Source organism: Ceratotherium simum, chromosome 15 (genome assembly GCF_057802395.1).
Source record: "Ceratotherium simum simum isolate JZ-2026a chromosome 15, ASM5780239v1, whole genome shotgun sequence".
Taxonomy (NCBI): Eukaryota; Metazoa; Chordata; class Mammalia; order Perissodactyla; family Rhinocerotidae; genus Ceratotherium; species Ceratotherium simum.
The window spans coordinates 61,624,813-61,648,769 of record NC_141914.1 but is presented as its reverse complement, the minus strand read 5'-3'; the positions used below and the strand labels follow the sequence as shown (position 1 = coordinate 61,648,769).

General features: G+C 34.7%; 1 protein-coding gene across 1 annotated transcript in view; it reads right to left on the bottom strand.

Moving 5' to 3' along the window:
- Positions 1-23,957, bottom strand: part of RSRC1 (arginine and serine rich coiled-coil 1) — a 383,892-nt gene that overhangs the window by 54,428 nt on the left and 305,507 nt on the right. Inside the window, exon 7 of the mRNA XM_087440107.1 lies at positions 20,310-20,378. Within this exon, the coding sequence (XP_087296233.1) occupies positions 20,310-20,378 (69 nt within the window). The remainder of the gene's footprint in view (positions 1-20,309; positions 20,379-23,957) is intronic.

Sequence of the window (23,957 nt, the reverse complement as noted above, 5' to 3'; positions counted from 1 at the left end):
TAACAGTGGGGATACATTCTAAGAAATGTGTCATTAGGCAATTTCATCGTCGTGCGAACTTCATGGAGTGTACTTACACAAACCTAGATGGTACAGCCTATTACACTCCTAGGCTATAGCCTATTGCTCCCAGGCTACAAACCTGTGCAGCATGGTACTGTACTGAATACTGTAGGCAACTGTAACACAATGGCAGGTATTTGTGAATATAAATGTACCTAAACATAGAAAAGGTACACTAAAAATATAGTATAAAAGATAAAGAACGGTACACGTGTATAGGGCACCTACCATGAAGGGAGCCTGCAGGACCGGAAGTCACTCTGGGTGAGTCAGCAAGTGAGTGGTGAGTGAATGTGAAGGCCTAGGACACTACTGGACACTACTGTAGACTTCATAAGCACTGTACCCTTAGGCTGCACTAAATCTATAAAAATATATTTTTCCTTGAATAATTAACTTTAGCTTACTATAACTTTTTTACTTTATAAACTTTAAAAAGTTTTTTAACTTTTTGACTCTTTTGTAATAACACTTAGCTTAAAACACAAACACACTGTACAGCTGTACAAAAATATTTTCTTTATATCCTTAGTCTATAAGCTTTTATCTATTTTTAAAATTTTTAATTTTTAACTTTTTGAACTTTTTTGTTAAAAACTAGGACACAAACACACACATTACCCTAGGCCTAAGCAGGGTCAGGAGCATCAATACCACTGTCTTACACCTCCACATCCTGTCCCCCTGGAAGGTCTTCAGGGGCAATACCCCTCATGGAGCTGTCATCTCCAGTAACAGTCATTTATTGTCATTATAAAGTATTACGTACCACAGATAATTCTATGTGCTATAATTTTTATACGACTGGCAGTGCAGTAGGTTTGTTTACACCAGCATCACCATAAACACGCGAGTAATGTGTTGTGCTACGTTAATGACAGCTAACTATGTCACTAGGTGATAGGAATTTTTCAGTTCCATTATACTCTTATGGGACCACTATTGCATATGTGGTCCGTTGTTGACCAAAACATCGTTATGTGGGGCACGACTGTATAATCTTAGTGTCTAGCTTCTTCAACCTAGTATAGTGTTATTCAGTCTCATTCATGTTGTAACATGTATCAGTAGTTCATTCCTATTAATTGCTGAGCAGTATTCCATTAGATGGATATACCACATCTTGTTTATGCATTTACTAGTTGATGGATATTTGAATTGTTTCCACCATTTGGCTACTGTGAATAATGCTGTTATGAATATTGGTGTACAAGTCTTTGTATAGACATGTTTCATTTCTCTTGGTTAAATATCTTCATAAGAGAAATTGCTGAGTCATACAGTAAATTTATGTTTAACTTTTTAAGAAACTGTCAAACTGTTTTCCAAAGTGTCTGTACCATTTTATGCTCTTACAAACAATGTTACACATTCTCTCCAGTGTCTCCACATTATCAACAACACTTGCTATTATCTGTCTTTTTGATTACAGCCACCTTGCTGGGTGCGAAGTGGTATCTCACTGTAGTTTAAGTTTGCATTGAAGCTGCTAAATAAAGCACTAATTAATTTATCTTTATACGAAAAAATTAAAACAGGGCTAACCACTCAGACAAGCTTTCTTTTATTAAGGATTAACTAGGGGCCAGCCTCGTGGCTTAGAGGTTAAGTGTGTGCGCTCCGCTACTGGCGGCCCGGGTTCGGATCCCGGGTGCGCACCGACGCACCGCTTGTCCGGCCATGCTGAGGCCGCGTCCCACATACAGCAACTAGAAGGATGTGCAACTATGACATATAACTATCTACTGGGGCTTTGGGGAGAAAAAGGAGGGAAAAAAAAAGGAGGAGGATTGGCAATAGATGTTAGCTCAGGGCCGGTCTTCCTCAGCAAAAACGAGGATTGGCATGGATGTTAGCTCAGGGCTGATGTTCCTCACAAAAAAAAAAAAAAAAAAAAAAGGATTAACTAACTGACTCCCACAACTGCAGTTTCTGTGTATATAAATGAATTCATTTTTTTCTGGCCTGTTTTTTCCGTACAGCTTGGTTTTCAGACAATTCTATCCTCAGATGAACAACATCAATTTTGATGCTTGCTGTGCCCAAACCATTGACTCCATGTGAGACCTTCTTTGAGTGCTTTACCACTCCTGGGGTATACAAATTGACTTTGAAGAACTAAAACCAAATCAGAAACTTTCTCCACACTTCAGTTCATATCAATAAGGCTAGAGGAAGCCAAGTAATATTACACATATCCTAGTGAAGGATTCCTAAATACAGTCTATATTTGGAAAATAGATTGTCTTTCAACGCATAGACCTAGTGTTTTCTTGACAAAAATACCAATTAAAAAAAAAAAGAATGTGACCGTAGTGAAATTGTGTTCAGATTAATGAATTAGTACTACTTTGGGAAAATAGCCAAATTAACTTATATCTAAAGAATACTTGTAAACATTTTTAAAAGTTAAAAAATAAAGTTAGACTGGGCAATTTGTTGGTTGTTAAAATACTGAAAAGCATTAAATTTCAGCCTTGAGTGGATCTTACTCTAGGGTAGTATTTTCACTCTGCTCTATTAACAAAACAAACTGCTGAAGAATCCTCTACTACAGGAGAGTCAATTATTGAACCTTGAACAGAAGCCACTATTGGCCATTAGGAGGATTTCTGTTTTAGAGTTCATACTAAACATTAATTTCTCAATTATAAAATGGGATGGGGGGCTGGCCCTGTGGCTCGGCGGTTGGGTGCGCGTGCTCCGCTGCTGGTGGCCCGGCTTCGGATCCTGGGCGCTCACCGGCGCGCCGCTTCTCCAGCCATGCTGAGGCCGCCACCCACATGCAGCAGCTGGAAGGATGTGCGGCTATGACATACAACTGTCTGCTGGGACTTTGGGGAAAAAATAAATAAATAAATAAAATTAAAAATGGGATGAATACTTCCTACCTTGCAAAATTGAGAAGTTATATAACAAATGCTTGTGAAAATTCACTGAAAATCATAAAATACTATGCAAATAAAAGGAAGAGCAGTTATTATTCCCTCTTCAGCCTAAATGTCCCTTTTTCCATCATGGTTTATAGCTCTCAAAATACAAATTCTGTAAGACTGCACAAGGAGCCTCTTTATGAACAAATGGAACGACTTCCCACATATGTGGTACTGGTAGTACTTGTATGGGTATAGCACTAAGCTCCAACACCTGGACTGCTTCCTATTACTGAACTATATATCTCTGACGAAATATGCTGCTACCAATCTAAATATCCAGTAATAGAGAAATGTTTAAGTCATAGCATATCTATACATAGGGAATGTTATACCATTAGCCAGCCCTGGCGCTCTCACCACCACAGTCAGGGAACCACATCATCCATCTGTTAGTTGTCACACTGTGGCTGCTGCATATTGCTGTGATGCGGAAAGCTCTGCCACTGGTATTTCAAACACCAGCAGGGTCTCCCCACTGTGGACAGGTTTCAGCGGAGCTTCCAGACCAAGACAGACAAGGAAGAAGGATCTGACCACCCACTTCTGGAAAAATTGGCCATGAAAACCCTATGAAAAGCAGCAGAGCATTGTCTGATACCGTGTCAGAAGGTGAGAGGATGGTACAGAAAGACCAGGAAGGGTTCCTCTCTGCTGTACACAGGGTTGCTAGGAGTCAGAAATGACTCAGTGGCAGTAACAACAAATGAGACCATTAAAATGTTTTCAAAAGAGCTCTTAATAACTCGAGAAAAATAACTATATTATATAACTAGTGAAAAATGCAGAATACAAAATTGTATATATCTAGGGGTTGACAAGACTGAGATGGATTGTGAAGTGGGAGGTGGGGTAAGGTGTGTTCATACTCCACTGGCAATTTTTTATTATGTAAAAATTTGGAGGCCTAGAGAATCTGGCCTACTCTGCATAGTAAGATCTCTTTCCTCTCATCTCTTATAATACATAGTTGATAAATTAAACTAACATTGTACACACTGTATAATCTCAATATTGTAAAAAAAAAAAGAAAAAACAAACAGAAGGATACGCTAAAATGTTAGCAGAAATTCTCTCTCTGAGTGGTAGAATTATGTATACTTATTTCCTTCTTTATACTTTTTATATACTGTTCACATTTTCTGCAAAATAGGCTCATAATATTTTTATAAAAAATTTAAAAGAATGCCTCGAGGCAAAACAAAATGCAGTATACAAAGTCTTAAGAAATGGAGTTTCAAAATAGATTCTAAGTAGTATATCAATTCCCCAATTAAAAAAATAAACTTAGATTAAAATTAGGCAATTTAAATCTTATTATCTTTATGCTTCCCATCTTTAAACATACATGAATGTAAACTAGTTTTGGGGGAGGGGTGTAATAGAAAGGATAAAATCACTTTCAAAAGAGATACCATCACAGGATAGCACAGTGGAAGGGCATATAGTATACTGGTTAAGGTCCTGGGCTCTGGTATGAGAACTGTACTCAAATATTGCCTTTACCAACTGAATAGCTGTGTGATTTACTATTATTACTGTTGTTATAAAATTGGAATGTCATTTCTACTTCAGAGGACATACACCCTAAAGAATCTGGGGCCAGCCCTGGTGGCCTAGTGGTTAAGTTTGGTATGCTCTGCTTTGGTGGCCTGGGTTTGGTTCCCAGGCCTGGACCTACACCACCTGTCAGAGGCCATGCTGTGATGGTGGCTCACATACAAAATAGAGGAAGATTGGCAATGGATGTTAGCTCAGGGTGAATCTTCCTCAGCAATAAATGAATGAATGAATGAATGAATGAATAAATAAATAAATAATCTGGCTAGGAAGAAAACCCCATCTTTTTTATTTCCTTTCTTTTTAAAAGTCTACTTGTCCCAAATCTGGATTTTCATTCCTGAGATAATTTTATTTTTAAATTTTATTCATAAATTGAAAGACTTGCACGCACAGAAATAACTGAATATAGATTGGCTTCCAACACATAATTAGATGAATTCAGGCCATTTCCATAACTTGGATTCAAATTTATAATCTAAATCATCATGAAGTCATATTTGGATCAGTTATCAAATTCATATTAACATGAATTCCATTAGTAGGTAGTGATTTGTGTTGGAAGACAGTGCAAAAGGCAAAGGTACTTCTGACCTAGCTTAATAAACTCTAACTAATATATCACCTACATGTGTAATATTCCACTTACAGCTGTAAACTTTACATTAACTAGGAACTTAACAGATAATTATATCCTAACTAAGAACACATGGTGTCCTCTAGAAGTTCACAGATACTCACAGGGAAATGATCTGTAATCGGTTAAGAGTTATTTATTGAGTTCATACAGGATGCCAATTTAAAGAAATCCAGTTGCTTCTAATTTTGAAGGCTTAACTTCATTTTATATTACTGCATGTGTATAATTTACTATCTTCTATCTACTATCTTTACTGTAGTTTAACCATGCTCACAGGCAAAAAAGCAGGACATTTTCTCAGGCTTTTGTATTTAAAGTATGAAAGTGATTTAGGGAAGGGAGAAATGTAGGAGAAACCTATTTCAGAGCAATGTTTTTCAAATTGAGAATCATGACCCATTAGGAGGTGGTTTTTGTTTTGTTTGAAGATGCAATACAATCAGGAAAAAAAGAAAATGTCCGTGGATAAGTATTTTTTATAAATTTTTTTCAGTTATATGTACATATGCATATGTGTACTAGGTTACAAAGTATATTTCTTATTGTGTGTTGAATATAAAGAACCTGAACGGATGATGCTCTAGAGAGAACTTGAAAGAATGTGGAAAGGAGATTTTTTTTCCAACAAGAGGCTACTTCAAGTTGTTTTAGAAAGAGGAGACCTATTATTTTCAACTCTCAAAGCAGATGCTGGCCAGTGGCATTTCCGCCGTCACGTTCTCAAGGAGATAATGAACAGAGAGCAGTCTCAGCCTGCAGGTATAAAACCACCTGGATTTAAAAATCAACTTGATTTCAAAACATTATCGATGAATACGGTGGGCAGAAAAAGAGACTGGCTAAAACGAAACACAATAAAAATTACGTGGGATACCTAGAATGTTACCATTACACAAAACTTTTCTTTTTCATTGATCTATATTTTGGTGCTTACTTGATGGTTTGCAGAGTAGATTTATTATTGTTTACATAAAGAAGTCCTTTTGTCTTTTCACATAAACAACCCCAATGTGCTACTTTCCTGAAATTTCTTACTGTGTTTTGGCTGTGAAGACTAATGAGCATATATATTATTACTATGATGCTTATTCTGCCTTGGTCAGTAGCACTAAAGCAAGGCTTGGCCCAAACTGCAGGCAATAATGCCTACATCAGTTGAATATGATTCAACAAGATGACTGAATCTTCTCCTTTACTCTCATTCCAACAATTTTTACCATTCCCAATGTCTTTGTAGCAGTCTCTTAGAGCCCTGGAGAGTCTGAGTTACCCAACCACCGAGCACACTGCTGACTTGCCTTCACTGGCAACATCCTGAGACTAGTTCTGTCTTAAGCAGAAAGTACAGAAAGATTCCTTTGACTCAGAAAGCAAAAGACTTGGTAACACACTGGCTTGTGGGCTAGCATTTCATGCATCCCCCTCAGATGCAGAGTCTTGTTCTATGGCCTCATACCTTTTAAGCCTAGGCTCTTGTCTGACATTGCCCAAATTCTCTGCCTTAGCCTCTGACTGGTTTTCTAATCTAGGATTCTGATTCTTATTACATGAGTTTCTTGAACTTCAACTCTCCCTAGTACAGTCTAAATTTTGGTTCTACCTCAATCTCACTTGCTCTATGCAATGCCCATATCCAGTTTGACAGAGAATAATTTCTTTTTCTCTTGACACGAAAGATGATTTCAGTTGGGTCCTGCTGATCATCTTGGATTAATATTAGTTTATAGTAAGGTGAAAATGTCCAGAATTGATCAGATTATGATTTTATATCAACAAATTCATCTTTCTCTATTATAAAACAGTGGTTAGTTATCTAATCATACTAAATTTGTACAAATAATCAGGGTTTACATAAACTATTTTCTTTGAACAATATTCTCCATTCCATTTCTTAATTTTACACCAAGTAATTTACATTGAAACAGCTGTAATTTAGAAAACATTTTTATCATGCATGTTAACATATTAATCCTCCATCAGTTAGTAACATAGTTTTAGAAAATAAAGGATATAGAACACCACATAATCCCAGAAAAATAAACTTACATATACTTTCAAGAAAGGTCAATTACAGTAAAAATGGTCTCATAAATACACTTCTAATAGCAGAAAGAAACAAAGCTGACTTTCTGTAAAACTTTTCAGTAACAATTCTTCTTGGATGTCCATTCTGAACCTCTAAGAGCAGGATTAAAGCTTGTTAGTCTGCCAGTAAGGCTAAAAGTAGGTTTTGGGAAATAAAATATTTTTGGGATAAAATATTCCAGTTAGAAGCTAGGTCTGACTTCATTATTTATAATATATACTCATTAATATGTAATCAATAATTTAGTGTCCTTAAAATATTTATCTCTGAATATGTTATAGCCATACATCTTATGGCTAAGGGAAGATTTTAAGGTAAGCTGTAGAAGATAAACATTTACAAACTCTCATTAGATTTTGGGCATGTTTCTCTTATCAGCACTACTAATTTGCTATAGTGAACATATTGTGATATCATTCAAGTTATTAATAAGACTTAAGCCTTACTAATGTTAACAATTATGAATTGCAAAAATAATTTGAATTTCATCTGTTTTCTGTTAACAGGTAACTATTATTTCCAGTTACTGATACTATAATCAAGGCAGAGTGTTCTTACTTAGGCTAAGCTATTATCATCTTATATAAAAAGAACCTGATTCATGCACTTGCTAATTTATCTTCCTGATGAGAACTGGCCTGTGTCTGATTTTTAACACATAGGTATATCTCCTTATTTCTGCTAAAAATTCAGTGTACGGTAACTTGACAGGTAGATAATGTTGCCAGCTTATTCAACTCACCATCAGTTTTCTCCTCAATAAACAAGTGTAGATCTTTCAGACATAGTGTAAAAGCGGTCCTTAGCTATACCATAACTATTCTATTGATCTTTGCCATACTGTTTCATTTCCCTGAGAAGACGGTGAAGTGTAGTATAAGACTCTGCATTGTATTAACTGGTCCATCTTCAGCTTCTGATTCCGTAGACAGAACTCATATATGCACCACAGTAATCATTTTTGCAGCATACTTTCCTTTAAAGTCCCTCTTATAGTGGCACTTCTAAAATTAGAAGATGTAGGCATAGACTTTTGAAAGATTGATTTTTTTTTCATTTTTTTAATTGATGTTTTAATAGTTTTTAACATTGTGAAATTTTGGGTTGTACATTTTTGTTTGTCCATCACCATATATATGACTCCCTTTACCCCTTGTGCCCACCCCTGACCCCCACTGCCCCTGGTAACCACAATACAGTTTTCTCTGTCCATGTGTTGGTTTATATTCCACATATGAGTGAGATCATACAGTGTTTGTCTTTCTCCTTCTGGCTTACTTCACTTAACATAATACCCTCCAGGCCCATCCATGTTGTTGCAAATGGGACAATTTTGTCTTTTTTATGGCTGAGTAGTATTCCATTGTATATATATACCACATTTTCTTGATCCAATGAAAGACTGATTTTTAAATGTAAATATTTTAAAATGATAATTCTTGCCCTTCTTTTAAACTAATACCTATAAAATATAATACACTTTTTAGATGAACTAGATGCAGGTCTTCCTGGCTTAGTAAATAGACAAAACATATTCTTTCGTGTAGATGACATGTTACTATCACGATCATGAACTGGCCTTAAGAAGAAGCTGAACCTGTTGGATAATAACTGTCAGAAGGAAAGGTCGATAAAATTACTTATTTTTTGTGATATTACTCCCCTTCATATAATGAAACTGACACACAAAAGGTGATCTGCAGAAACTTTTAAAATCAAAAAGAAAACTATAATTTACCAAGTAAATAATTGCAATCTACATACTTTTGGGTATTTTCTCATTATTTAGAGAAAGTCATTAAAATGAGTTTTTATTGAAAATTTTACCCACTGTTTAGCCAGAAAGCAAAACAGCCAGAAAGCAACTAATAAGATGGCAATAGTAAGTTCTTACAAATCGATAATTATTCTAAATGTAAATGGATTGAATTCACTAACTAAAAAGCACAGAATGGCTGAAAGGATTAAAAAACAAGACCCAACTACATACCGCCTACAAGAGACTTGCTTCAGATTTAAGGACACACAGAAGCTCAAAGTGAAGGGACAGAAAAAGATATTCCACTCAAGTGGAAACCAAAAGAAAGCGAGAGTAGCTATATTTATATCAGAGAAAATAGACTTTAAGCCAAAAATGGTAACAAGAAACAAAAGTCACTATATAATGATAAAGGGGTCAATTCATCAAGAAGATATAACAATCATAAATATATATGACATATACATGGTCTTGGCAATGATTTTTTGGATATGACACCAAAAGCACAAACAACAAAAGTAAAAATCAACAAGTGGGACTACATCAAACTAAAAAGCTTCTGCACAGCAAAAGAAACAATCAACAAAATGAAAAGACAACCTATGGAACGGGAGAAAATATTTGCAAACCATTTATTGGATAAGGGGTTAATATCCAAAATATCTAAATAAAGAACTCATACAACTCAGTAAGAAAATAAAAATCTGATTTAAAAATGGACAGAGAAAATCAACAGATATTTTTCCAAATAAGAAACTTAAATGGCCAATAGGTAAATGAAAAGATGATCAATATCACTACTCATTAGGGAAATGCAAATCAAAACCACAATAAGATATTACTTCACACATGTCAGAATGGCTATCATCAAAAAGACAAGAGATAACAAATGTAAGGATGTGGAGAAAACGGAACCCTTGTGCACTGTTGGTGGGAATATAAATTGGTGCAGCCACCATGAAAAACAGTACGGAGGTTCTGCAAACAATTAAAAATAGAACTACCATATGATCCAGCAATCCCACTTCTGGGTGTATAGCCAAAGGAAATGAAAACAGCATATTGAAAAGATATCTTCATTCCCATGTTTATTTCAGCATTACTCCCAAAAGCCAAGATATGGAAACAACCTAAGTGCCTGTCAACAGATGAATGGATAAAGAAGATGTGGCGTATATATACACAATGAAATATTATTTAGCCATGAGAAAGAAGGAAATCCTGCCATTTGTGTCAACAAAGATGGACCTTGAGGGCAATATGCTGAGATATGTCAGACAGAGAAAGACAAATACTGCATGATCTCACTTATACGTGGAATCCAAAAAAGCTGAACTCATAAAAACAGAGAGTAGAATGGTGGTTACGAGGGGCTGGGGTGGGGAATTGGGGAGATGTTATTTAAGGGTACAAACTTGCAACTAGTAGAAAAATAAGTTCTGGAGATGTAATGCACAGCATAGTGATTATAATCAACAATACTTTAATATAAGTTTTAAAGTTGCTAAGAGACTAGATCTTAATTGTTCTCACCACGAAAAAGAAATGACAATTATGTGATGTGATAGCAGTGTTAGCTAAAGCTACCGTGGTAACCATAATGCAATATATAAATGTATCAAATCAATATGCTGTATACCTTAAACTTATGTTATATCTTAATTATATCTCAAAAAAGAAAATTTACTGTTAGGCCAAATTTTTAATTAATTTGGTAGGGGAGCTATATTTCTTTTATTAGATATTTCATTTTTTAAAATTTATTTATTTATTTAAATTTATTTTTTTATTGCAGTAACATTGGTTTGTAACGTTGTATAAATTTCAGGCATATGCCGTTATATTTCTATTTCTGCATTGATTACATCAGGTTCACCACCCAAATACCAATTACATTTTTTATATTAAGAAAGAATACAATAGCTTCATATTTTTTTACTAAAGTATCTATGATGCTATGAAGGTAACAAAAGATACAATTCTATATAGAATTGAAGTATAGTAGAACCAATACTTATTACATAATACATACTACCGCCCAGGCACTACTCTAAGTGCTTTACATATATTAACTTCAATGAGTAGCTGCTTCCATTAGCCTCACTGCACAGATGAGGAAACTGAGGCAAAAATTAAAGGCATATAACTAGTAAGCAACAAGTTGAATCTTGGAAGTTTCAGAGAATTACTCTTAATCAGTATGCCAAACTTCTTTAGAAATAACTACATGTGAATCAAACATAATTTTGAGGGAAAGCAGGAGAGTACTCATCAAGGAGTGTTGTTATTGAGGGATAACAATCAAGATAACGGTATTAAATTGAGAAAATAAAAATTTGTGTTTAACGACAGGAAATTTTAAACAAAATATTCTCCTAACATAAGTAGTATAGGCTTTAATATTTCAGTTACTTAGAGCTAGCTTGAAAAAAAACCATCAAGTGTATTTGTAGAAAGTAATTTGTTCTCACAGGTAACAGAGCTGCTTCTGTGGTAGTGTTTAATTGCTGCTGTTGGAATGCAGACAAACTTAGTCAAGTAAAATAAATTTTCTCTTGATGTTGGAAAGAAACATATAAAATATAGTATCTGGAGTTTCAATAAAGAAAATCAACCTAATAAAAACAGTAAAAAAATAACATGTCTGCTTTCTCATAAATTTATGTCTCATTTAGTAATCGCCAAACAATTTATTTCATAACTATATATTGCCTTATACTATTTGCTACCATTTCAGGTACATTAATCATGCCTTCCTAAATTGACTATAAGTTCCTTGTGAGCAAGGGAGAATCATTATCTTTCATTTCTGTATCCCTCAAGGTACATATTCTGGTGGGCATGCAAAATTGTGCTAAAAAAACCCACAAAACACCCTGTGTTACAACAATACATTATCTATTAGAAAACGCTTCTGATCACTATCAGTGTTGAATTGTGGGGTGATCACAGACTGATTTGAGAAGACAAGGAAGCTGTAAGTACCAGAAAGTCTGTGATTCAAAATACTTAGCCTATAGAAATATATGCTTCTTTTCATACCTATGAACAATGCATAATGCTTAATTTATACCATATTCTCTTATCATAATTTATTATAATTTCACATACCTATACTGTCAAATAGCCACAACATCTAACAAAATGTTTACATTGTTTATGTCTCTAGCAGTGGGATGACAGCTGGCTTGCATTTTTTTTCATTAATATTTCTTTTAGTGAAGGGTCTGCTGATGACAATTTCACTCAGTTTTTGTCCAAGGCCTTTATTTCATCTTCATTCTTGAAAGATATTTTTGCTAGGTTTAGAATTCTACGTTTGCAGTTACTTTCTTTCAAGAATTTGAAAGGTATCATTCTACCAGGTATTCGAGTGGGTATGTCTTCCTAAATGTTTCTGTTGAGAAATCAGCTCCTAGTCTTATATTTGCTCCTTTGAATATAATCTATTTTCTCTGCTCTTTTAAGATTTTCTCTTTGTCTTGATAGCTTTTACTGTAATGTGCCTAGATGCAGTTTCCTTTGTATGTATCTGGTTGGGAGTTTGTAGTGCTTCATTAGTTTGTAGCTTGATGTCTTTCAACAGTTTTCAAAAATTCTCAGCCATTTCCAGTCAAATACTGCTTATCCTAAATCTCCCTCTTTTTCTCGGATTGTAAATCTTTTCATCATGTCCCTTATGTCTTTTAAGCTCCTGCCTGTACTTTTTATCTTGTTGTTTTTCAGTGCTTCATTCAAGATGTTTTCTTCTAATCTATCTTCCAGTTCTCTGATTCTTTTTTCTGCTTTGCCTAGTTGGAACTTAAGCCTTCATTAAGTTCTTGATTTTGGTTAATGTATTTTTCAGTTCAATACATATTTTCTTTTTAATTTTTTTATAGTTTCCAATTCTCACCTGAAATTGCCAGCATTGTCTTTTATTTCCATGAACTAATTAAGCAGTGTAATGTTAAAATCCGCATCTAACAACTCCATTACCTGGATCCTCTGTGAATCTGTTCCTACCGACTATCGTTTCTTTTGTCCTCTTGTTTTTCGTGGTTCTTCGTCTTGTCCTCTTTTCTCATATGCCTGGTTATTGTTAATAGATGTCATATAGAAACAACTGTATAGATAATTTGAGGCTTAGGATAATACTACCTTCTTCCAGAAAGGACATACATCTGCTCTGGTAATTGGCTGGGGGCACCAGCAATCTTGAATCATCTTAATTCAATCAGGAATTGAGATGATTCAAAGCTGGGCTTCAGTCCCTATGGGGGCCTATTTCTGGTTCATCCTTACTTTTAGGGAGTAATCTGTTAAGATTCCAACCCAATGCCTGGTGGTTTTATCAGTCTTTCCTTCCTTGACTAGCCTCAAACTCTGTATTTTGTCCCCATGGCTCCATGAGTCTCTCAAAAGCTCTGCCCAGATTCTTAGCCTTTCAGTGACCGATTCAAGAATTGGCAGACAGATATCACTACTGGAATCATCTCTGGGGGAAAACTGGCTCCAAATGTTGAGCTCACCTTCTTTTCCTGGAACTGGGACCCATACTTCTCCTCTGCCTTAGTAACTCTCTGATGCTTTCAAACATGTGTTTTAATATTTTGACCAGATTTTCTATCTGTTCTCAGAAGGAGGGTGAATTCAAATAAGCTAGTCCCACTACATTATCTTCATCCTGTAAGTTTTGATATGTGGTTTTATATTTTCCACTGTGACTTCCCTTTTTACCTTTGAATTACTGAGGAGTGCTGGTTAAAGTGTTTTTAACATTTTAGTAAAAGAGCAACAACTAATAAAGTCTATAAAATGGTTTCATGTCTACACTATCACAACTACATTCTTAGATGGTAGATAGATTATTATCATCCTTATTTATTAACGAATGGGGAAACTGGGTTGAAAGGGACCACTTAAGGTCACATAGGGGATGAGAAAACACTAATCCCTGTTTGAATTTACTATATTTTATTATTTTCCATGTTTATTTTCTGTCTTCCCCCTCTGGAATGTAAGCTCCTCGAGTGCAGGGGCTTCGATTTCCTTTCTCACTGCTCTAGTCATATGGGTTAGAACAGTACTCAGCATGTACTGGATGGTCAGTATATTTTTTGAATTGATAAAAGTTACTAAAGGAATGCATGACTAAAGGATGATCATTATACTCTTTTGTGCTGCAATGCTGAGTAATAAGTTTACATTTATATAGTACTATGTAGTTATGAAGTGATTTTTAAATACAATATGTCAGTTCTATTTGTAACAATTCTAGGCATATTTTATCATCTTCCTCACTTTAGAGTCACACTGAAGTTAAGGGACTTATTCAGTCACAGAGCCAGTAAATGGCAGAGCCGGGACTCTGAACCTGATTCTCTCACTTCAGCTAGAAGAAGCAGGGCGTTTTCCACTACAGTACAGTTGACTCCCTATATTGCAATGGCTTCCCTAGGTTACCTCCAGATCATACACCTGCGGGCATTCAATATGTATGCCAGCTCCCTCATGTTTAATTTATATTGGAAATATAAGATTGAAAAGACAGCTGTAGCTTTGAGTTGGTCTTGAAATTTGCATGTGTAGAGCACAGGAAACATTTAAATTGGTAAGTAAATACACGATGGTCGGTCACTGGAGGCCTAATAATGGTTAAATAGATATCGTTGTATCTGCATTCCATATACATAAACACTTTACTGAAAATAAGTAATATGTGATCTAAACCAGCTTTCAAGTCCACACAGAGCACAGCTGAATGCATACGAAGCAGAAACATCATTTGTAAGCTATTAGATAAAGAAGTAAGGATCCTTTGCTTTGTTAAAAAGTTACAGTTAAAAATGAATTAGCATACATTTTACTGGAAGCATCAAAACTGAGGAATAAATAGTTGATGCTATGTAATATGACATAGATAACACTATGTACAAAAGAAAAGTGAAGTATTTAACCATCAAGTTCTTGCAGACATGGAACCACAGGGCCTCTTAGGGACAAATCCCTGCTGAGGGAAGCAGACAGATGGCTAGGCTAAATAACCGTGTGTTCTTCAGTGACTTCTGACTAAATAAGAACTTGAGGAAAAAATATGGAATAAAGCAATGCATTCAAGCTAAGCAGATTAATTTTCTTCTTAAAGAAAATAGCTCTCCAACATTAGAGCTAATGTGTTAAAAGACTATAGATATTTTTTAAGATACTACATTATGAAAGATATAAAACTATTAAATCCGATACACAGGACACATAAATTTCCTAAAAGGATATTTTAAATCTTGGAATGGAACTACCTAATAAAGTAAGACAAAGAGGGGAGAGGGGCAAATTTTCAAATGTTCAAACCTAAGAAGAAAATATATTGCATTTTACAATGGGTAGCCAATTCAGGATGAGGTCTAGAAAAGACAATCCTTATTTCTGTCTAAACTACTTATGTCAACATGTCAATTGAACAGACAGTGACTCCTAAATGATACCCCTGCACCTTTAAACTTTACCCTTCTAACTTCACTCCAACCATCCTATAAAAGATCTCCAGAAGGAATAAAGGACACCTTGGAATCCCAAACATTTAGCTTCTTCTTCAGCAAAGAACCACAATGGAGGAAAAGAAGGAATTATAACAATTCTCTCCCCAAGCATGGTAAGACTTGGTGCTAAGTGTGCTTTATGCTAGCGACCTCAAAGCACTGGGAGAGCCAGGACCTCTAAGAAAGGGACCTGAAAAGCTAGATGCTTAGGTCTGGCTCTGATCCCAGCTCTGAAGGCTGGGGTGTATTTGACAACTGAGTGTCTTACCTTGACCAGCCAGTGACTAGGGAGAAAAGCAGGTAGAGGTTATGGGAAAAGGACATAGATAGCTTGACAAAATGTGTCTCCGAATGGAGTAACTCACCTGTTGGGGGTCCCAGAAACCCAAGTGAGGCAACCTCATATGGGTACAGATCTATCTGAGGACATGAAAACTCCACTAGACAAATGCTTACACGCTAGAAGGCGAGTTCCAGAGAGGAAGGCAAAGGATAGAAGGAGAGGGAATTAAATCATATTATATTTGAACACTAATTGTAAGGGTTGTGATTCGTTTATTTTAGGCTGTTTAAAGAGTGGGGGATGTGTACTGGAGTCACACTGCCTGGGTTTTTGTACTGGCTTCACCACTTACTACTTATAGAGCAGGTTCTAAAGCACTCTTCACCTCAGTTTCCTTTTCCTATCCTCCCTATAGTACAGGGATAATAAAGCACAAACCTCACAGAGCTCATGAGGGTTAAGGGAGTTAAAATATGTAAAGTACATAGAATATTGCCTGGCACGTCTTTTTCCTTTCAGCTACGAGTACTTTTTACCTCCACCTCCACCAAAGGATTAACAACAACAACATAAACAAAAAAGATGAAATTAAGGCTAATCTATTTTACTTCTTGTCAATCAGACGTGACAAAAGGTTTGATGAATTTCAACTTAAACAAATGAGACTTAAGGACTGCTCTTAGTGTTCATGTCAACTACCTCATATTATGTTCATGTTATCACTCTCCACCATTTCCATGAATAATTTAGAATGGGTTGCCTAACACTTTTGGAAACAAAAATATTTGAAACTAACAGATGGACAGAGCTATTTTGAATAAACACAAGGGGAAAAAGAATTCAAAAGCTACTATACTAATGCCACGAGTAAGAAATTCATATTAAAGAGAAATCAAAAAACAAAGAGAGACTATTATGCTTATAAATAGATTTAAAACATAATTAGACCCCCTAAATATATACTATATTGAATATAAAAATAAAATACAGAAAATCTAAGCAGTTATGCTAAAGGATTCAATAATACAAAAAGAAATCAAAACAATAGAAGTTGAAATGATTTTTAATTATATGTAGTCAGAACATTTTCAAACAGAAAAAAAGAAAGTCAAAGTTAAGTATTTATTAGATCAAAGAATAAGAAAGAAAATAGAACTGAAAGATTTAATACTATTCATTTTTCCTAAAATATAATATTAGAATTAGAAAAAAGTGCTTATTTTTAAAGAAGGAAACTATAAACCTAAACTTTAATATTCAATTGACTTACTAAATAATGTAACCTTTATATAATTCAACCAAAATGGCAAGAGTTAGAGAGTAAATGGTTCAAGAAAAAGGGTCCATACCAATGTATTAGTGATATTCCATAAGTGGAAATTCAACTGAGCTATTAAAGACCATGAAGAGCATTCTAAATGGGGTCCCACTGTTTCAACAGCGGAAGGCAAGGCAGTTACCCTGGACAAGTTTTGGTGAGTAGCCTGACTTTTATCTTGAATACAATACTTGCAAATATAATTATGATATTGATTTAAGAACACTCAAAGGAAATGACTGCATGATAGTCAGAATGTATTTGCAAAGCACAGATCTTGCTATGCTAACACAATAGCTTTTTTGAGATAACAGAGAGTGGATAAAGGGAGCTGGGCAGATAACATTTATCTACATTTTAAAAATGCTTTCAATCCTGTGCTGCAAATCAACATGCTGAGAAATTAAGAGATGAATTGTATAAATGATGTGATAGAGTGAATTATTAGCAGCTTATAGATTGGAAATAAAGGATTATTATTCTTTCAGATGCAGAAATATATACACATACACATACAGACGTATATCAGGTTTCAATTTGCAGCTAGGCTAATTATATGAAATAAAATAAATGTATCTTATACATTAATCATTTTCAGGGAAGCTTAATTTGATAGCATTCAAGTATCTAGACAATCCATAAGAAAAAATTTTGGAAGCAAACAACAACAACGAAGAATCTAGCTAGTGATTTACCTATAAAATAGCAGCAAAGGAAACCTACTGAATGAACACATCTTTTATCTTTTGAAATTAGTGTCATGTACGTTATTTTACCCATAGAATTTTTCTTCAACGTTTTGTGATAATAATTTTCCAATCTTTTTTGGATGCGCAGAAAATTCAGTGAGCTCAGGTAAATATTTGATAAATCCATACTAGCAAATATTGATAGCATTTTTGAAATTCCTTGGTTTCTTTTTGAATGGTTGCAATTCTTAGAAAAGGGACACAAAGTTGGGTTACAGTTTCACTGAGGTTATTTGGAATCAACTGCAAGCTCAAGATAGTTACTTAAGCATGGATTTAAAAGAACGAAGGGTAAACTTGTCATTCATTCATTTATTCATGCAATAATTAAGAAACTGAGTATCTACTACGTGCTAGGCATTATGGATACTACATCCTCTATAATCCGAGAGTTTATACTCTGGTTAGGATGACAGACTTATAAAGATGTTAATTAAAATAGCTATGATGGGAGGGATGTGCTCTTCCAACATTTCTCAGGTACTGAAATGGAAAAAGTCTGTATATCACAGACTAAGTGCAAGGTCAGTAAGACTTAGGGAAAGTCTAAACGAAAGAACGCTTTCCAAAGAATTATAATACAACGTTCAAGTAGCTATAGTTACTTAAGAAAGTCTTAACAAAATATCTTTGTAAAGATATTTAGAACTAATTTAATGAAAAAAAGAGACTATTAGAAATATCAATTGTCATCACGTAAATGAGGGGTTCTGCAGTATTTTAAAAATTTCTTTCACCAGGGCAAGTATTCATATTATATATTTTTTCATAATAATAAATCACCTAGCAATTTTAATATCCGTGGTTACCACATCCGTGCCATCCTTTTTCAACTGATTATGACTCCAATTAAGATGTGAATTAATAGGATTAGACTAATAATTACTGCAACATATATTCACTGTGTTGGCTGGTAGTAAGTACCACACTTGTAATTTATAGTACCACAGTGTTTTATAAGGGCTATCATGTTATTAATTACATTGATCAGAATGCCACATAACATAGCAGTACTAAAATATTATAATTTGTTTAGACTACTTTACATCTAGTATTATATCTGTTTGTACTACGGGTGACCATAAGCATAACTGGAATCAGACAGACTGCTTCCACTAACAATGCCAAAGTGTCCACTTCAGATAGCCAAAAGAACAGAATTCTATTGAAGATTCTTGTCATTGGAATTCACTTGTTTTCTCAATATACCATAAAACTAGTTGATCTAGGACAAAAGTATAAAGTCAGGACTTATGGGGGTCAAATAACGTAAGAACACTATACATTTACATGTATAAATTAGCCCACATTTAGTTTGAATCTACTTATTTATAGGGTTCTGCCACCTAATTCTATAGAGTTTCTTGGGGGGATTTGCTTTGGGGGCTTGGTTCTGATGGAATACTGCCTTTAAACACTCTAAACCATCGTACTCAGACATTTTACGTTCTTTTGGGTCTCAGCTTCCAACTGGAAGCTGGCAGCGCAAATTTTTTCTGATTGTTATGGTAAAACATATACAGAAAGGTAAAATTTCAATTTTCAGATTTAGACAGTAGCACTCAAAGCCAATATTTTAGAACATGTTGTCAGGCTTCAACTTCTTGAAAGCTCACAGAGCAGTTACTCTGCTAATTAGCCAGTAAAATGACATGATCACCCATCCAAGTGGATCATCAACTTAACTCATGAGGATTCGCCTGAATCTTGCTTTAAGCACTGTAATTTACAGCTGTATATATAAAGCCTCTGTGATAGGAAAACACAAAATTTTCACCAACATAAATCACAGCAAACTAAAGGGAGATAAAAATTCATTAGGGGAGATAAAAATGTGTTAGATTTCTTTGTGTAATATTTTTGGATGGTGGCTTCAATGTTATTAAAAGAAAATATTTAATCTATAAAAATTATCACATGAATTTCTTAATTTGAATTATAACTATTTCTGATATTTCATATTTTATTGTTCTCTTAACAGCTTTTTAAAGTGTTGTTGGTAAGGAGACTTTTCTTCATTACTGCTAAAATATTTCAAAATGTACAGATAAGTTCAATCCATTTCTATGACTGATTTTGATAATTCGTTAACTATAAAGATAAAAGTCAGAAGGAAACAAACCAACACCAGCTCTACTTTATAACTTTATATCTTCCCAGTTTCCCCAGAATATATAGTAGGATGCTTATAAACTAACCTTCTGCTAGCCAGCATTAGTGTCCAAGGACACTGAATATAGGGTGATATTGTGTCATAGTTTAGGTCCACGAAGCAGCACGAGGTACCCTCGAAGACATTTGATTCTATTCCAGTTTATCCAAGGAAAGAAGAGAATCATGGCAAATAGTGACTCCTCACTCTACTGGCTGCTTTGAAACAAAATGAACACATGACTTTACCTTCCTCCTTTCTTCTCTTTGCTTCTTCTTCATTTCTTTCTTTGGCTTTCAGTGCTTCATCAGCTTTTGCTGAAACAAAAACAAAGAAATTTCTGCACTTATTTTATGCCCATAACATAGTGAAAATATTGGGGAAAGGGAAAAGAATTCATTACATATTTTTTGTGAAGTAGTCAGAAGAAAACAACAAAATGGCTAAAAATCTGAGATACACCTTTTACAATCTTTATTCAAAATATTTAGAATATTTATTTAGAATCTTTGAAGCTTAGTTCAAGATAATCTCTGTACAAAAAGAAAATGAATTTAAGCAATATAGGTTTAAACAATGGCATATGAACTGGGAAAAACTGTTGGTCATTAAAAGTCATCTGATTTGTCAGTGCAATGCATCTGTTTTAAACTCTGGAGGAAAGTTCTGAAGCTACAATTCACATTTTAAATATAAGACGCTTGCAATATCTTTGGAACAGTCTCAAATTAGGAAGCATATTATTTTTTTCATTGCATATCATAGTAGCAGTTCTTTACTCATGTTATGACAGCATTTGATAAAAAGAATCTTTTTCCCTCTAGAAACCTCTTCCCTTATTACTTAATTATCTACTAGTTGCTCAACTGCAGGGGTTTTCAAACACTTTACTACAGATGTTAAAGAAGATTAAAAATATACAGCACAGTAACAAGGGACTATCAATATACTCTGTAAATTAATTAAATTTCTGTTCTAGCACATCATTTATTCCAAAGCATTAACGTCTCAAAGGAGCGATTCTCCTTTATTGCCAACTCACTGCCTGATGAGTGAACTAAGGGAAAATAAGTCTCCAATAGCATTATAGTTGATGAAATATTAAGTTAGAAAAGTACTGCCTCGTCAAAAGAAAAAGAATCAACCCGTGCCAGCAGTAAACTCTGCATGAGCCTTTAGTATAGTGATAGCAATGTAAACCGTGACTTAAAAAATACAAACACCTACTCTTCAGCTTTTTGCTGCACGTATTTTTCCTATGCAAAATCAACATATCCTTTAGAAGTATAAACTTGGCTTAAAAGAGGAATTTAAAGAAAATACACACCACATATGTAACTATTTTTCTTCAAAGTTTGATTTTTCTTCACCATCAATATTGACAGTTTCTCAAAATGTAAAACTTACATAATGGTATTGTGACGTGCTATATCCAATTACACAGACATCTGTTTCCATTTACAAGCTTTAATACATTCTGAGACTGCATTTAAAGTCATGAAATATTAAAACTTTTATGCCACTCGGTATCATTGCAAGAATCTATTAAATTAGATAATAAAAATAAACCACCAGTAACTCTAAAGACTTTTACTTCATTTACACTTTATTCTCCCTGGTAGAAGGACAAGGATAATAGAAATTCCATTTAAATTCAATTTTGGTTATATGTGTAATTGTAGATATACCCCTTGAGTCATGTAAAATGCTCAGCTTATGTTTCTTTCAAATTATCCCGCTCAGATTCACATTCTACTCCTTATAACCATCTTCAATATGTATTAGCAGAGCTCATTAGATTGAAATTTAATAATGCAAACATCAGGTGGATTTCAAGAACCTCCATTAACAACATAAGATGGATTGCTTATATATAGCTCTTGGGCCAACTGGGCACAATTTAAATTCAATAAATTACCCTGCCTAAATCTGATTTATCTATTTCACTATGCTAGTTTGTCCTTTCTTACTGATTTGTTGCTATACATGGACAATTCATTGGAATATTGTTTTATATGGCTTTTTTTAAACTGCAAAGGGCTCTTGTGCTGTGGTTAAATATTTTATGTAATTGAGCTTCATGGTGTCAATCAGGATTCCCAAGTCTGTGTATGTGTGTGTGTATATAAATTAAAAAACTCTGAATTTGTCCAAATAGCATAGATAATGATTAATTTAAAAAGCACACATTTGAAAATTTTATCAATAATGGATATGTTTTCTACAAAGGATCTAAATGAATTCACTTGAAGAAAATTCATTTGTTCAAACTGAGTCATTAGGATAAACTCATCAATTATTAAGGGAATTTGGAAGAAACATTCTTTTTTCTTTCTGCCTGCTTTAGGATTTTATTATTTAAATGTGAATAGGGAACAAGGTATGGTCATTCATACATGATTTAGGTTATCCTAAATTTTTTTATATTCTCTAGAAGGTGGCAATCCCATTTTACAGATGGGGATATTGAATCTCATTATATGTACCACAAAATTTGATACCAAAGAACACAATTGGTAAGTGGTAAGACCTATTCTTATGATTCATGATCATTCCCTTTGGACTTTACAGCAGGATCTACTATAAGGCACACCATTTATTAAAAGTACTTACATCCTTCACTAACCTTGTATACAACTTCCAATCCCTTGGCTCTTCCAAACTCCCCCAGGCTAATAGTCCCCCGAGGCATTGCTTCCTTGCCTACCAAACAGGAACCCCAAGACAACCATTTCATTTCCACGCTTATCAACATTCTCACTTCCCTGATGCCTTTGTTGTGTTGCCAAGCTGTTACCAACACATCTGACCATTTTTTTCTGTCTTTGCTGCAGAGGTTCCCTACAAAACGGTATATAAATGTTATTGGCTCTACTAAAAACCAATGATTTAGAAATTAATAAGGATCCTTCCATGTTGCTCCTCCTTAGTCAGCATCCATAGTTGGTTTCCACTCTCATTTCCCACAACTTACTATGCTTTCTCCAAAACAAGTGCCAATAACCTCACACCAGTTCCCCTGACTCCCTTATATTTTCTTAGCCTCACTCCCATTCACCTCCAAACTTCTATGTTCATCAATCCTTCCTTCTTTTTTGCTTTGTTTCAGAAAGTGAATCCATCCACTTGTGCTTCAGAACTTACTCCTTTCCATATCCTTTAGGGTTCTGTTTCTTAAGGTTCAAACTCTCTCTTCTCTATCCTCAGACTATAAATACATTCAGGTCTCACAAATCCTGTACAATATTTACTCTTCTTTCAACCAAGTTACTGCTTTTTCTTGTTCCCATTAGATTTTGCCCCCACAGCTTTTGCAATGGTCCCTAAAAACTCTATAATAGCCAAATCTAATGGTTATCTCAGTTTTATCCTGTTATAGTCTATCCTTTTGTTTAAACAGCTAATCAACCACATCTTTATCAAGGAAGCTCTCCTATTCTGACAATTCTCTATCAATTTTTTTTGGCTGCTGTCTCTTTTACCCACCTTTTACTTCTTGAAGTTCTGCAGGCACTCTATACAAGGTCTAAAATGTAACCCAGATGTCTATCATAGCTCCAGTTCTAGCTCCTCTCCTGATCATCAGAACTCTTTTTCCAATTACGTCCTGGATACCTCCATGTAGATATTTCAAAATCGTGGCCACGATTGAACTCATAATCTTTCCCTCAAATCTGATCCTCTTCCCTCGGTATTTCCTATTTTCTGTCAAGTTGGAAACCTTTGTGACGCTTTCGTACGAATCTTATCCTCATGCAGTACCATCTGACTGACTAGGAGTTCCATCAGGTTGTACTCCACAGATTACCTCTAGAATCCATCCAGTCCTTTCCATTTTCATTGCCAGTATTCACATTTGGGGCCCCATCTCTTTTTCACTTCGAGCTCGGTACTTT